Source organism: Falco rusticolus, chromosome 2 (assembly GCF_015220075.1).
Source record: "Falco rusticolus isolate bFalRus1 chromosome 2, bFalRus1.pri, whole genome shotgun sequence".
Taxonomy (NCBI): domain Eukaryota; kingdom Metazoa; phylum Chordata; class Aves; order Falconiformes; family Falconidae; genus Falco; species Falco rusticolus.
Genome location: NC_051188.1, coordinates 68,492,610 through 68,509,029, shown reverse-complemented (window position 1 = coordinate 68,509,029; position 16,420 = coordinate 68,492,610). Strand labels below are relative to the sequence as shown.

Sequence of the window (16,420 nt, the reverse complement as noted above, 5' to 3'; positions counted from 1 at the left end):
GAGGTCAGGCTTCCCTCGCTGCGCGGCTACCTGCGACCCAGACACCGCCTCCCCTTGGCTGCCGCACACCCGGGGTGGGCGGAGGGCGGAGGCTCCAGGGCCCGCAGGGCTGCAGGCGGCCCAGTGGGCCCAGGCCCGGCAGGCAGCTGCCCGGCACCCGGGGAGGGCGGCAGGGCTTTGTGGGAGGCAGCGGGCTGGCAGGTCGCCAGCAGCAGTTGAAACTCACCTGTGGAGGTGGGTGGACCGGCAGCGGTAAACACTGCATAGCCCAAAGTCAGCCGAGAGGCTGGTAAATCCCGCCGTCTGTGTGGGAGCAACAGTGTACCCGAGCCACAGGAGGGGAAAGGAAAAACAGAATAAATTCCACCTCCTCTGGAGCTTTGCTTTACACGTCTGGCTTGTTTTCCCCAAGCCCCCGCGTAAAATAGGGATGATAATACCTCAGCAGAGACTTGTTTGGCAGAAATTTGTACTGTTTCTGAGGCATTCCAGTGTATAATATCTACTTAATCCAATCTTGGGCCCGGAATATACAATTGAGTGCTCTCTGGCAGCAATGAGTGGTAGAGATTATATTATAGTAACCTTGAAATTACGTGAACAAATGGAGCTAACTCACGTAACACACATTTACTAGAAAATGCTAGGCCCTGCTCATTTAAATGTGTCATTATTAATATGATTTTCATTCTTAATATTGTTTGATTTGCCATGGCCAATTATCCTTATGATAATTTCTTATCTTACCAGCAACAATTTGCATATATGGCTGTCTTTTAGATTACTGAAATGAACTCTCTCTCTTCAAAATCAATTACAGTAATGACTATTTGCACCAGTCACTTCCTATTGAGAACTGTGCTTTTGGAAATGAAAGATTGGAAGTAAAATAATGCCACTGCTAATACTTCATTTTCAACTCTGAAGGCACGGTAATGCTCTGGCTCACCAGATCAACTTTATAAGGAACCTTGCAAGATCAGATTCTGCTTTTTAAGAGGGCTTATAAGCTTAAGTAAATTTTCTATTTAAGGCACATAATTATTTTCCTTATTTCACTAGATGTACATGATAAATTGAAAAGCTTGTCCTAAAAGATGCTTAGGTTTAGGGTAATATTAAGGTGCAGGTTGTCCAAATATAGAAAGGAAGCTCAACTGTGCATGTCATTCTGGAGGTGTACTCTTCTTAATATAGTCTTTTTGCTCCCAGGCTCATCTGCAACTTGCTTCTGGCTCACTAATATTTAGTACTGAGGCTCAGAGGGAGGTTACCCAGCTATCTCTCTCGGGTGCCTCAGATCTGTAGGTTCCAGTTATGTGATGGGAAGAGGAATGACAAAGGGAACACAAGCCCAAAGATGTTAACAGCCTTGTGTAGGTAAATATATTTTTATGGTGCAATTTGAGCAGGCAAGACTCTATCAAAAATGGCATCAAAATGCAGCCCTTGAGGTCTGCGGCTGCCAGCTGTATTTGTGCTTCCTCCCATCTTGCTTTGCAGCAGTGAGGTTAGTACAAGGCTAATTTTTCCATGTGATACCAGAGATCTGTGGTGGCTGAGATGGTGACTGAGCTCCCCAAGGTATCCCCTTGGCCCCGTGATCGACCAAGACTGCACAAGGTTATTAACATTGCAAGCACAAAGAAAATCAGCTGGGTGCATTTTGTGTTTCAGGCACCAGCGTACAACCGACACAACCTGCCTACCAGCACAAATGAGAAGCAAGCCCAAGAAATCCTCATCCGTCGGCAGCACAGCCTGAGACAGAGTTGCAGGAAGGGAAACAGTTTACCTTGGGGCAGACCGGTACCTGTTATATAAACTACTATTCATGTAAAAAATGCCTCTGCTTCTCTGTAAATAAGGAAAGAGATACCCATTCTTATATGCTTTGTTCAGTAACTAAAAGGGGTACATTTCCCAGTGCCATCTTGCAGCACCTAAGAAGAAAGATCTTCACTTGGCATGTGGACAGCAACATTTTCATGTCCTACCTCTTAAAGCCTTTTACAGCCTCATGGCTGTAAGTAGTAAAATAATGTAATTTGCATTGTTCTGGCATGTGCAAAACATCATATAATTACAAAAGGCCTAATGCAAAGTCCTTGTCATGTTGCACTGACAATTTGGGCTCTTGATCCATCAGAGTAGGATTTGTCTCACTAGATATAGGTATTGGATATTATAAACATTTACAGCTGAGATAATCAATTAAGAGAAATACGTTCTTGTGGGGTATGTTAATTTTATTTAAAATTGTCACTTTAATAGGAAAGGAAATAGGAAAGGTGAATCTTAGAAGAACACATTTCTCTCTGCTGACTGCAAAAAACCCTCTTATCAAAAAACCCCCTTATAACCCTATTATATCAGACCCAGACATTTTCACTGGAGCTGATGTTGAGTTCAGCCATCCAAGCCAAGCATTGATCTTCACACCTCTCTAAATTTGGCTGTAAAGGTGCAGAAGCAACAGAAAAAACACGTAACCATGCCATCAAATAACTGCAAATTGCAGAGGCGTCACAGACACTGAACACATTTCTTTCTCATACACAGGCTGGTACCATGGAAGTACGCTACCTCTCTTTGCCTCAGGGCCCCAGCCAACCCACTAGACGAAAAGCCAGGCGTGTTACATTTACAGGTAATGGAAGTACTTTACTCTGTGTCCTACCAGCAGTGAAAGAGACTTGGCCAGTTGCTCAGTGGATTTAACAGTATATGAATGTTCTCACAGAAGTCCCTAGTCTCTTTGTAAGAGTGACACCCTTCTCTCCTTTTTTACCTATGGTGTTCATATGGTCATTACTGCAGCAGCTTCTATCTTGTTCCAGCACTGCCTAGTTTTCTCTATTTTCCCTCTTGCACAAATATTCCTATGATCCCTGCAGTCGGCCTGGCCATGAGGGCATTCATGTAAACCCAGGTAAGCAAATTATCTGTTCCCTGCAGCCCCACAGACACAACTGCATAAAAAGTTGTTAGGAGTTTCTGAACCTGTCACCCAGTCGAGGTGAGGCTGCCACAGCTCAATGCCCCCAGGTACCCAGGTGGGTAGCAAGACCAAGCAGGTATTCCCAACAGGCACCATCCCCCAACATGTAATTCAGTGCACACGGCTGGACACACGGAGCAGCATGAACAGGGCACAGCACTCATACAAACACAAACAGCACTGATCGTCTTTTCCTGATCCCCTCTCTGGCTGATCAGGACAATAGCCTGTTAGTAGACAATTATGTATGAATACACGCTACCTGAATCCCCCAGCAGCTGGTCTTAGATACACACTCTGCCTGGTAGCTGGCCCTGGCCCTTCCATTTGCTCATTTGTTGGCACTTGGGCATGTGAGCCGCTGGGGACACAGCCCCATGGCAGCTACTGGTACTCAGATCTACACTCATACACACATACACACACATGTGTGTGCGCACACACACACCTGCACAGATGCTCTTCCGCGCCATTCCATGCACTGTAGTTCCCTCCAGTAGCTGGCCTTGGACAGCAAGTCTTCCCTATAGCAGGGTCCTGAATCCCCTGGTCTCACTTTGCCTCACACACAGGAACAAACACTTGCAAGCACGTGTCTTTGGTACCGGCTCCAGATTATGGCCTTACCAATAGCCCACCACAGACCCCATGGTCTCTTCAGTCACCGGTCTGGACCTCCTTTCCCCTCCAGTAGTCAACTCATAGACCTTCTGCTCTCCCCAGTCTCTGTCCCAGACTCATGGCTGCTCCAACAGTTGGTTCCCAAGCCTCTTATCCTACTTGATGGCTATTCTGGCTTGGTGATTGCTACTGATTTTGCACTGACATATGCATCCACAGAATATTCATGCATCCTAATCCCTCCAGCTTCTGGCACTCAGGCCTCCACACACACAGGCACAGAGTGTAGGGAGCTGCTGCTGAAGGTACACAGTCAGAAGTAAAGTTAAATGAGAAAACAGGACAGATTGTGCTGATCAGGTGCAGGGCATTACCAGATACACATACTAACTGGCCCTTTTTATCCCCTTCTTCCTCCATTTTCCTGTATTTGTTGCTCCTTAATCTAATCTGATCCCTTCCTTTCCCTGTCTTTGGTTCCTGCCCCAAACATGGAATCATAAGTCTTGTATGGCCCCAAAATGCTCCCCCGTGGTATCCCAATAACAAGCCGCTTACCCCTCCACACTCCACTCTATGAGGTGCCCCGGGGAGAGTCTCTCAGTTGGCTCATCCTGGTGTGTCTGACCCTGCTCATGGGGATAATCACCCCTATCATAGATCAGGGCAGGGACTTAGGCTTTTCCCACTGATGGGAGTACTGGGGTCTCCTCCACTTGCCCTTGTACCTCAGAGGTCTCCTTTCTGTTTGTGGAGATGAGCCTTTAATCACATAACCTAACAAAAAATCCTGGCAAAGTCTGTTCTTGAGCAGCTGATCTCTTCTCCCCTATTCCCAGCTTACTCCCTGTGAATATTTCTGTAGTAATACTGCTATTACTGGATAAAGTTATCAGGCATTCTCAGGTTATCATATGTACACAGTAAAATGCAGTGTCTCACTTAAGTAAGGAGACAGAGCTTAGGGAGGGAACAACACTGAATTGCCCAAGGAAACATCAGAACACTGTCACAGAAAACATGGAATTTAGGACACTTGAATGTTCATCATTGTAATCTGTAATCTCTCTGACTCCTTTCTGAGTTTATATGAACCTGAAAGGCATTTGAGTTCCTCAGAAAAATTCTTTTTAATTTCTGGCAACATAAACTATAGCTATTTTAACCGTATTTTTAACCTTTGTATCAAAAATGTCAACAACAGTTTGTTTCCTGGAGGTGTAAAATTGTCGTCGGTCGCCTCCCCCCCCCCCCCCCCCCCCCTTTTACTGTGAAAGAGGTGAAACCAAGAGAGATCTGTGTAGGCAAAGCATCCCCTTGGGGCTGGGAACTCACACATGATGGCAGCAGAACAGAAACCCATAGGTTCTATTTAGAAGGGAAAATATAAGTTAGTCAAGGGGATATATATATATTTTTTATCATACAGCTGATTCATTTCTGTTTGTTGGGATGTCATGGTGGGGGATATGTGTCTTCTGAAAGATTCAAATTGTTCTACACAGCAGCCTCAGACCTAAAAACATTTCAAACTCCTTCAAGGGACCAAGTCCTTCAATAGGAGACCAGCATATTATTTCAGCAGGCAGAAAGGTAAATTCTGAAGCAGTGAGTGCAAGTACATTTTACTAATAGCTAGGCCTGTATTTGAGCCCTGCGTTGTGATCTATCTAAATAATTAGACTTCTTGATCCAGCTTCTGGCCCCAACTTAGGTCCATTGTGTAGCATTCACACCACTCTAGGTGTCCACAGCAGGAGGAAGCGCCCTAAACTCCTCTCATAAACTGTTCTAGGTTGAGGTGAATTGCGCTTGGGAACTGAGAAGAAACATACTCCATATGTAGGAAATTAGAATTACAATCTCATAAGGGCACATCTGCATTTACAGAGATAAATGCCATCTCGTCTTTCTATTTCTAGAACCCCTCCTGGAACATGCATCGTCCAGCGAGCTTTATCTAGCTCTTATATATAGCATGTGCAGAAAGTTTCATAACTAAGAGGTCAGAAATGACCACAAATAGATCCTTAAATCACCTATCAGCTCTTTCTGCCACTCATTCAAATGAATTATTTCTTTGACAATATGTATCATTCATACTTTGTAGCGGCAATGCTCCCAAAGGGCTAAGTAGAAGCCCTTCAAATCTGAGAAAACCTATCGTATTTTCTTGCTTATGGTGTGATATGCCCACATGGCCTATGAGAAGCAGGTTCTGCTGTTAAAGAAATCTGTGTCCTTTTGATAGATGTAAGTGCTGGTGCACAGATTCTTACTTTGTGCCAACTGTGAAGTAAGCTTTACCTTAAAATAATGTAATAGTTATTAGGCTGCAATTACTTGATAAATTTTGACTGTCTACGCAATACACGTGTGCTTTAACTGCAGCAGAATATAGTCTTATTATTCATACACCTATGTGTTTGTCTCCAAAAACCTCCTAGCTTGTTATGAGCTGTTTCTTAAATTAACTAATTTGCTAGTGCATAGGCAGACTACGAGTGGCTTTAAGAAAGGTGAAAAAGTATATTCTGTAAACTCAACAGAATGAGAAATCCAGTTATTAGCCTACTGCGGGCAAATTTTTATTGTGTACTTATGGCAAAGCAAGCTGGTAAGAGCAGGTCTGACACACCCAATGTAATCAAAGTGCCCTCGAGTCAAACTCCTGGTTTCAGGTGAAACTGTTTTCTTCCCAGTTGCTAATCACTGGTGAGTGGTAAACTAGATTTTCAATGGCACTGGAGTCTTCTCCTTCATCACATTTTTGTCTTCTGCTATGAGTTTCACAATGCTTTTCAACCATGGTACTAGGTATACTTGTCAAATTCGTAGAAAACTGAAAACTACAGAAAAGAGCTTTCTTGTCCTGTGAAGGCATTGAGCAGCTCTGTGAGGCAGTTAAAGACAGCTGAATGTGCTTATTTGCTGTGGTTTCAGGGTAGAGGCAAGATCAATAAAATCTTTTAAACACCAGCTTCAGGATAAAAATAAAAATTTAGGGTTATTTTTAGTTCTTAACTTCTCTTTTATTCTATAGTAATTATTTAAAATGCTTTGGTTCCAGGGTTTAAAACCATAATGCTGTATTGTATTGAATACCCTTTAACTGTCCTTGCCAATACCATGGTGTTTCTCTTTTCCTCAAAATATGGAATTTTTGTCTATTTTTCTTCAGATCACCACAGAAGTGGCTCTGATGCTGCATTCCCAGGAATGTTCAGACCCCAGCCTCGATTACGGCCACTTGAAGCAAAGCACCACCAGGAAGAGCTGATTCCAATGGCACACTTGGATAGACGAGCAGGCCCATCCAATCTGTCAAATCGAAGAGGAAATTCAATCAGCCGGCATCGTTTCACTAGAGCAGACAATCGAGCTCTAATGCCAAAGTCTCGATTTGCTGTGGCAGAAGTAGAGGAGTATGAGTCAGAAGAAGAGACAGAAACAATGGCACCAGCCAGGCCATTAGACATATGAGGAGCAGAGAAGAGCAATGTTTGTATCTCTAGGGCCCTTTGTGAACAGCTTCAGAGAAAATAACAAAGCTTTTATATGAACCAAACCACAATTTTCCTTTTGGGACCACTGCATTTGTTCTCATATCACTTTAAAGTGCTGTATCAAGGTACTTAGTGGCTCGGAGAAGACACACATTCTTGTATGTTTATATCAAGCTTTCTTTCCAACAAAACACTGCAGGAAAGAGGGGAGCATGATCTTTGTAGAGGTTTGGACATAGATTTAAATTACAGTAGTTGGGCACATGCAATGCTATGGGCGGAAGCTGATATTGCCTTCCTCTGTTCTGTTCTATGGCCTGCACCCAGGAGAAAGAAACACCAAAGGACATGTTTGGGACTTGAGTGTCCAGACTGGTAACTGCAACTTGCCTACAGATTTTGACCTCAGAGAAGCTGAGATATTCCAGGAAACAGTTAAAAACCAAAAAGGCAATTTAGGACAGCTAAATGTCAGTGAAGATGCCTAAACAAGTACTTAAGTCAAAAGGATTTTTAGTGGACATTTTCAGCACTTGGGAATCGCTTGGCATCTCGGGTTTTAGCTCTGCAAAAGTGCTTGACGTCAGTTACTGTGGTGGTCCATTACTCCTGCTACTTCAACCAGTTTCAACATGCAGGTACTTATGACCCACCTACAGTTGCTTTGGATGAATAAAAGAGGCATCCTGGTATGTAGAAGTCCAGAGGACTCTTCATGCAGGGGTGCTGTCAGGGTGCCTTCTATTTGCAAATGGGGGACGGCAAGAATGTACATAATATTCTTGTGGTTCAGCAAGTGGGAAGCTTCACTGTAGAGCATCTAACCTTCATTCATCACTCCACCTTGCTAGACGGTGCCCAGATCGGTAGACTAGTCTTCACACTGAAGCTGGACCAGCACTGCAGATAGGAAGCAAGAAACTAGGAGAAAAGATAAAGGGAGCCTAACTTTGTAGCCTGATGGCTAGCCAGGAAAGAGAGGCCCTGTGTTTTGTACCCAGCTTTTTGTAGGATGTCTGCCTATATGTTATATAGAGATACATTTGCTAAAAAAAGAAATAACCAGGGGGACATGCTTTGGAGCCAGTGACCTCCCGACCTTCCCACTGAGCTCGCTTCCAACTGGCTCTGTGCACCCATGCTCCAGTCTCAATGGTGCGTCTCCCTAGTGGTAGGAGAAGAAAGTAGCTATGGTCTTGAGTCATTATGGATAAAGCCTAAAGCTCTAGACACCTAGTTCTTCTGGTGGAGCTCTTTTCTGCAAAATGGCAGCATCATTGCCACTGTCATCTGTCTTGAAACTACAGGTGAGCTGATTTTATCCAAAAGGATGACTGGAGTCCAAAAGCCCATTAGCCCACCCTTGCAGCTGCACTAAACTCAAATCTACAGCTGAGAAATGCACCAAGTTCAATCATGTTTTCTTCAAGTTTCCCTCTCTCTCCTCCACTCAGAGCTTGCTTATCTGCCCAACTAGAGGTCTGTAAATGCTACTGTAAGAGTTAGAGAGGTAAGAATTCAAGATAGCAGTGCTACCTTTATGTTTTTCTTTTTTGTATTACTGTTAAGTGCTTGTATGTCCTAGTCCAGAGAAAGCTTTCAGGTGTGAGTTATGACTTCACATTTCTTACAACGGATTTCTGATTCAGGACAGGTAGCATCTAAACTAAAAAAAAATCAAAAACACCACCAGAGGAAAAAAATAAAACCCCTTTCCTCCCATTTCTCATGTTTGCAGCTTCTGTGTTTAGCAGGTCATAATGAATCATCTGCACTGAAACTGTACAAAGCTTTATGAAACTTAAGTTCTGTTTGCATTTCCTCATTGTGCCAGAGAAATTTTACAGCTTCCTTTTATGAAAGCAGTGGCACGTTATTAAAAGAAGGTAGGATCTGGCTTTTGTACCAACACTGAATAAGAAGTGCCATAGTTATGTACCTGAATATCAACAAATAAACCCATCTTCACCAAAAGAGGAAGGGCTACATGTAGTTTTTAAACAAAAGCCTTGTGCCAGATCTCAATTCTATAGCAAGTTATATTGACATATCATAAGTCTCACTGAAAAAATTATTTTAAGAAAAAGAGTTAGCATACAAAATCAGGTCTTAAATTGCACAAATTGCCACCTGAAATTTAATTGAGGGCAAAATCATCACCTGCATGACATAGTCCTTAGGCCACAGAGCTGACATAGGTGTATGGAGTTGGGTGATGGAGGTGTGGGACCTGCTGCTGCATTGCAGAGTCGGAAGGGGGTGGGATCTTCAAAAATGGCTAGCGGAAGATGTGGACTGGAGGCAATTTTTGGGGACAACGACGAAGGGGAAAAGGAAATCTGAGAGGAGGGTGACGAAGGGATAGTGTCTCATCTTCAAAGGGAGACTCAGGAGAGAGATTAAACAGAGGAATTACTGAGAGCTGCACATTCAGCATTTCCTCTTTTAGAAGATTTAGTAAATGGGTTGTCTGGGGGACACTGGACAGATACAAACTGTGCGAAATCAGGAAGGTTAATGTGATGTCTAGAGTGGTATGGAAAGGGACTAGACATACATCATGAAAAAGAGGAGTCCATGCAGTTTGGTCAGGGTATGGTTGACAGACATGCTTAAAATTGACTCCCAAATTCTTTATTAAATATTATAAAATTTGTGCAGCATTTATTTAATTACCCATTGTAGGTAGGGAGAAAAGCATTCAATTTCTAATGACCATTTATATCAGAACTAGAGAAAAATAATTCTTTCTAAAATACGAATAAATATACTGCATAACTGGAGTTGAATCTGCCTCTTTTGGTTCATTCCTAATCTTTCCACTGATGAAATCAGTGAGCCAGAACTTCAGAGTATAAAGCTATAGAGCATCTAGAATAGAACTTTCCCAGCTTTTGTAGTCTGGCCTCCAAACTTGTAAATTCTATTTTTAGTTTTATTTCCTAGCAATTAGAAAATACTACTGGAAGAAAATTTCCTTCTGTGCCATTAATTGCTCTTAATGGTTTTGCTGGCCATCAGCCAAGAAGCAATGCTGCAGATGCTGTATGAAGTATGCTCTAATATATAAAGTTGCACTGTTTGTTTGTTTTCATGGGTATTTCATACTTAAAGACAAAAGAGTTCTCCTTAAAGAAGTGCATTGCTTATGTTTTAAATAGCAGTAACTACAGCAATGTTTCACTATCTATAGGTGCTCTGAACTGGTTTAGGGCATGAATTTAAATCTGCTGCTGGTGGATTTAAGTCTTCATGTGTGTGGGCATTCTTAAACTCCTTAACCTGGGTCACATCCAGGAAACTTGTGCTGATAATTTGCAAAGGGAAGTCAATTCAAGATTTTTTTTTTTTGACTGGTACAGTGCTATTTACCGGGGAATTTCAATTGTGCTCTCATTTAAGGTGAGCTGGCACAGGAAACTCATGCCCAGAAGGTTAAAGAATTATTTAAAATCCAGAGAGGAAATAAGAACTCAGGGATTTAAGACTATGTCCTTGGGGCAGGGGGATAGTGCAGGACAGGTGAGTTTCAGCAAGGAATAATGATGAATAACCTGTACTTTTCATAGCAGAGAAAATAGGAGATACATTTGAACAGAACTGGGTAACCAATGAGGAAAAAAAGACAAATAAGAACAGTCATAATAGAATATTTTAATAGTAAAAGCAACAGTTATCAAACAGAATATTGCAGAAAAGGGGAGGGAGTTATCAAGGTCAATAGTACATTGTGAGCAACAGGCAATACTTTTGTATTTATTGTGTGGTGTGATTAACTGTTGGATCCTGTTGTGCTTGCTGTTACCCTTTAACTAATATGCCAGGCAAGTAGGAACGTGTAGTAAAAGGAAAATCTCTTCCTCAGAGAGGTTACCATAGAGCATGCGGCAACCAGGGGACCAGCAGCAATCAGGACACAATAGCAGCTAGTGCAGGGAGAGTCCAAGCTGTGACCTCCAGAAATACCAGTTAACATTGCACCAAAAGAAGGCACTGACTGGTCCTTCTCCCAGGGGAAATGGTGCCACTGGGAATGTCTGTGACTGTGTAGTGAGGGCTGATGCTGCTGTCTGTACAACACCTACAACACCTGGGGAAACAACATGCTGGCTACATGGTAATGCCAGCAAACATGACAGGGAAAGATGCTATGAAGGACCTAAAAGCAGTTTGTGTGTCACACTAGGGGAGAACATCAGCGAAGGAGTGTAGAAGCAGGGGGGATAATTCGCCTCATAGCGTGGTTTGAAACTCAAGTGAGTGGAGCAGCCGTGTGTCTATCAAAGCCAGAGAGAAGTTTTAACAGATGGAAAAGAGCAAGTGCCCTGGTGGGGGCTCTAGGTAAACTGATTTACTGCTGTTGTGTGTGGGCCAAGAAAGTAGGACAACTTAAAAGGCAAAAGTAAGTTTGGATGTGTTTAGAGCAATTAAGGAAGGTTATATGAGATTCAGAAAAGTAGGTCAGAGTTTCAGGCTGGAGAGCCTGGTAGAGAGGAAGTAACCATGACCACATTCAGTGCCAGAAGGACGGCTTAATTTTACAAGGGACATAGTCAGAGAAAGAGGACCAGTGATATCTGCAGGGGAAATCACTGAATTGCTATGGATAAAACCCATTACTTAAGTTAAGAAGGTGAACATAATTGTGAAATTATTCTTATTTTCTTGCTGGTACGTTGGTTTTGAGAACTGATACTTTCAAGGTTTTTCCTGCAGTGATTAGACCCTGAAAACTCATATTTTATGGTCATGTATGAATGGAAACTACTATTTAAAAGCCTGTGGGAGACTCCAGAAAATATAACAAATATTTCCAAGCTTCCTTTCTTCATAGGTGCTTTTTCTAATTTTCTATTTATGTATATGGATAAAACACAAACATTAAGAGTGGGAAAACAGATTACCTTATCTTCATATTTTGTTTGCTTTTTAGGTAGGACAATTACATTTATTGTTTTGTCAAACTCACTGTACTTAAGAACCTTAAAATTAGATGTGTAAGGTAACATGAGTAATATTCTGAACCAGTTAAGAGGACTGAAAATCTATTGTGGTAAGCTACCTAATTTATTTCCTTTTGAGAATCTGTCTCAATGTTAATCACAAGTGAAACTCCTTTTTCTTTCCTGCTTTGGTTTTATAGGTGTGAAATTTCAAAAGTTAATATTGGTTCTTGTTTACTTCTGGTCCACCCTTCCTCCTGGAAAAAAACTTAGTTTCTGTTACATTTCAATCATAGGAAATGAGACATGGACTGAAGAAAACTATGCCAAACTGATTTTCAGAGTTTCCTTTCTTTGGCTGGGCAGACTGCAGCCACACAAATAGTGAACAGCTGGTCAGGAGTAGACATCCAAACTGAACATCATCCTTGACTTTTTTCTACCCTTGTGGGAGCAAGCTAGGAAGAAAGAAGCATCTGTCAAGAGCAGCCACAGTGAGCTGGGGGCACAGGTATTAGTCATCTGCAACATGCCTTTTACACATACAAACACAGGTCGAATCATTAGAGATCTGCTCCATGCTTTCCCTTCAATAACTTATTCTGCTATATGCAAAATTATCATAAAAGAGACTCAAAGTTAAACTGCTTTTTTTGCTGGTATGTATGTTGGGTGTTAATTTAGACTCATTAGTTGATACTGGTCTAACACCATTTGCTCCTTGTTCTGCCTTATTATCAGCAGTGATAAGGAGTGAAAATAGTGAGTAATGTGCAGATGTCAAAATAAAAAGGCTCTAATTTTTTAAAGGTACCTTGGAACAAAACCTATAGCTCTCTAGCTAGATTTATTCATGTCTTTATTGAGAAAAAAATTTATAAATGAAAGCCAGATGCCCAAATATATTCAGTTTCAATATTGCATGGTGATTAACATTGGTAATACTCGCAGTGGTGCACAGTGTCTTACAGGTGCTGTGTGAACACAAGGCACAGACAATTCAGAGAGAAGGCATCCTGAGAATTAGGCCAGTGTTAAAACCCCACGTGAAAAGTAGTGAAACTTGCACAAAGCAAATGAGCCTGTGTACACGTAACACAGGAACGCTGCCAGGAACTGAACATGAGACCCTGGTCCCTTGACCTCAAGTCTACCTTTACTTCCCTTAGGCTTTCAGGTGACTGAAACCTACAGACAGGATCAAAAGAACAAGCTGAAACTGTTCATCCAGTTCTCACCACAAAAATGGAAAAATCCACACAGAAATCGCATTGTTTGTTCGTTGCTTCGAGACAGGCATCAGGACCTTCTGTTTACAAACACTCAGTGTCCTAAAACACATCATAAAATTTTGCCATATTTAAGATATATGTATAAAACATATGTAATGTAAAAAAGATGTCATTCATCACTCATTTTCCCCTGGAACATTCGCTGTTGTTCCTTTCAAAAAACTACATATGTTCTGCATGTTTTGCATAGTTACAAAAACTTTGTAATATTGAGAGGGCTTTTAAGAAGTGAATAACTGTAGCAAATATACTTTTTCCTTGGAACCTGGAACGGAAACTCTTGGAAGTTGCTTCTCTTCCATTTTCTTTCCCCCCTTCAATAAATTAAGCTATTTCTGCATGTACACATAAAAAGGTTTTATATATATATAGTTATTTTTTTAACAACATCTCACTGTGTACAACTTCTGTATCCTGTTTATTTCTAAAGAGCTCTCTGTCTGCAAGTGTATTTGGCTCAATCTGCTGTAATGGCAATAGCAAATTGCAAGGCTCACATTACTGCTGGCTCAAATGGACCCTTTGGCTTGAATTCCTCTTGATAAATATCCCAAAAATTTTCCCCATAATTTTCATAAGTATGCAAACACAGATTCAAATGAAAGTGATGACTGCTGACAAATTTGTTAATCAAGTCTTAGCAATTTGAAGGAGGTCTTTCAGGAGCTTTATTCTTATTGTTCCCTAATGCAAAAATGCCTGATACTGATTTACTATGCACTGCAGAGCAGATATAACAGCTGGTGCCAAGACCAGATTTACAGGACTTGTTCCTAGGTAGTGCAAAGACAGATAAATGTAGCGAGAAAGTTCAAAATATCACTATAAACAAGTCTGCATGAATTAGGTTAAGTTCCAAAGCTCAAAATACCTCTATTATGATGATGATGATGATGATAATTATCATCATCATCACCATCATCATCATCATTACTTTATTATTAAAGTTAGTATTATTGTTATTGTTATTGTTATTAGTATTAGTATTAGTATTTATTAGTATTGTGGTGGGTTTTTTCCCCAGCCTCCCCCTAAGTGTAAATTTTCTTGTACCAGTCTCTAATGGATAAACTAATACTCTGCTATATGAGAGCATTAATTCTGCTTTATCTGCTGGAAAAGGTATGCTTTCACCAAAGAGAAAAAGAGCTGCAGTGACCTCTGTTGATGGAATTAAGCAATGTATTTAAAGAGCCCACAACGAAAAGTGACACATTCAAATCCTCTGCCAGGACTAAATTGGACCAAAAGCAGACTGTGCTAAGAGGGAGCTTTCAAGTTGCGTTTGAAAAAGACTATTTCATCCATTGAAGTCAGAATCCTTATCAGGATACTTTCCTTTTAAAAACTATTTTTAGACATTTTGTTCCTTTTTTCGTGTGAAATTAAAACCTGTTGGCATGAAGACAGAGTACATAGCACACTAGAGGAGATGTGGTTTTTTGAAGTGCTATACTGCATTCCAGGGGTTTGTATCACCAAAAGAAAACACCATGCCTGTATGTATTACGTGATCTGAATTTAGTGACTAGTTGGCTGTGCCAGCCTGACACACGGTATTCTTTAAGTTTTGAGACAAAGAAGCTTTCCAGTTGGCGGGCTGCCTGTGGCAGAGAGAATTATCTAGGAACTGTCATGCCTTTATGACCAAGAATTTGGAACATGCCTTTATGGGCTAGTTCTGATCCAGGAAAATAATTAAACACGTAAATACCCACAAGGATCTGGACCTTAATGCTTAACTTCAAGGTTGGGAGTAGTCTCAGTAAAGCCAAGCATTAAGGGTTGATCCTGTACAATTAAAGTTATTGAAATTAGTAAGAAAACTTCCATTAAGCACTAAGTAGCTTGTGGAAATGGAGGTATTGTGTCCTTATGTTTTTCAGACTTGTGCCTTTGCTGAGGACTAGTCAGTATTAAACAGAAGCATAAATGAGGGTCAGGGCTTTGTACTGTTAAAGTTATTTTATGTTTCCAAGCTGCCCAGTAAACAACTGGTACCCACACTGTTTGGCTTTTCTAGGAGCCACAGCAATACAGATTAGTATCTTTTTCCTTCTATGTCCAATGTTATGGCAGGTCTCACCATGATCACAAAGCTGGGAGTTTTCCTCATTCAGGTATTTTAATTTGTTGATGCCTCCACCAGAGCCTGAGAAGTTTTATTTTTAGTATACTTTGCAGAACTACTGCTGTCCTTCTGATCCTAAAATATCCTTCTCACAAGAGACAAATGGATATTGGTAATGACACTTTACTGGTATCCACTGTGGTATCCTTGCTCAGGCTTTCTAGAGAATAATTTCTGCAAGCATAAGGAGGGGGAAAAAAGACAAGTAAATTCTGTAATAAAAAGGATGAAAAGTTGTAAGCAAAGAAATATCTTATTATGATACAGATAAAATCAGAAAATGAAATAATGGATCAGTGCACTAAGATATCATTAACCAGATATTAGAGGTGTACTTAATCTGCCAGTCTAAGAACATAAAGACACACAAAATGGAAAGTATTAAAGTCAATCCTGGTTTGCATGTGTCATAGATACCGTAAATGTTATGGCATCTTATACACATTTCACAGCAAAGCCAAATATTATAGCTACCTATTTGAGAACTTCATGCTGTCAAGCATGAAGAAAGTATTGATGCATCTTCCATATATATAATTAATGATGCTGGTGAAGATCTTCATTGATTTCTGGGAAATTATGTCTGAGTTTTTTTCGCTCTGAATGAATCTGACTATTTTTTGTGGAGAGTGGTCAGGATGGGAAGTACAGCTGGGTGGTAGGTTAGATTAATGATCTATTTGTCTCAATATATTTAGCATCCTACAAAGACTTCTACATGGTACCCACTTACTAGTCTAAAGATAACCCAAGAAAAGTGTCTATTCTTGGGAGGGTTTATAAATTAAGTAAATTAATTCTATACTAGAATAGCACATAGAACCGCTCTATATAATGAAGAATGATTTTCTGCCGAGCTTACCTTGTGATAGGACAATTATTATTTTTTAGGCCGCTTGACATAATTCTAAAATGAACACTTGTAT

General features: G+C 41.0%; 1 protein-coding gene across 1 annotated transcript in view; it reads left to right on the top strand.

Annotated features, from left to right (window-relative positions):
- SLC9A4 (solute carrier family 9 member A4) overlaps positions 1-7,387 on the top strand; it is a 37,126-nt gene extending 29,739 nt beyond the window's left edge. The window contains exons 10-12 of the mRNA XM_037377468.1: positions 1,678-1,809; positions 2,563-2,650; positions 6,804-7,387. Of these exons, the coding sequence (XP_037233365.1) occupies positions 1,678-1,809; positions 2,563-2,650; positions 6,804-7,105 (522 nt within the window). The 3' untranslated portion in view covers positions 7,106-7,387. The remainder of the gene's footprint in view (positions 1-1,677; positions 1,810-2,562; positions 2,651-6,803) is intronic.
- Positions 7,388-16,420: the final 9,033 nt, after the last annotated feature.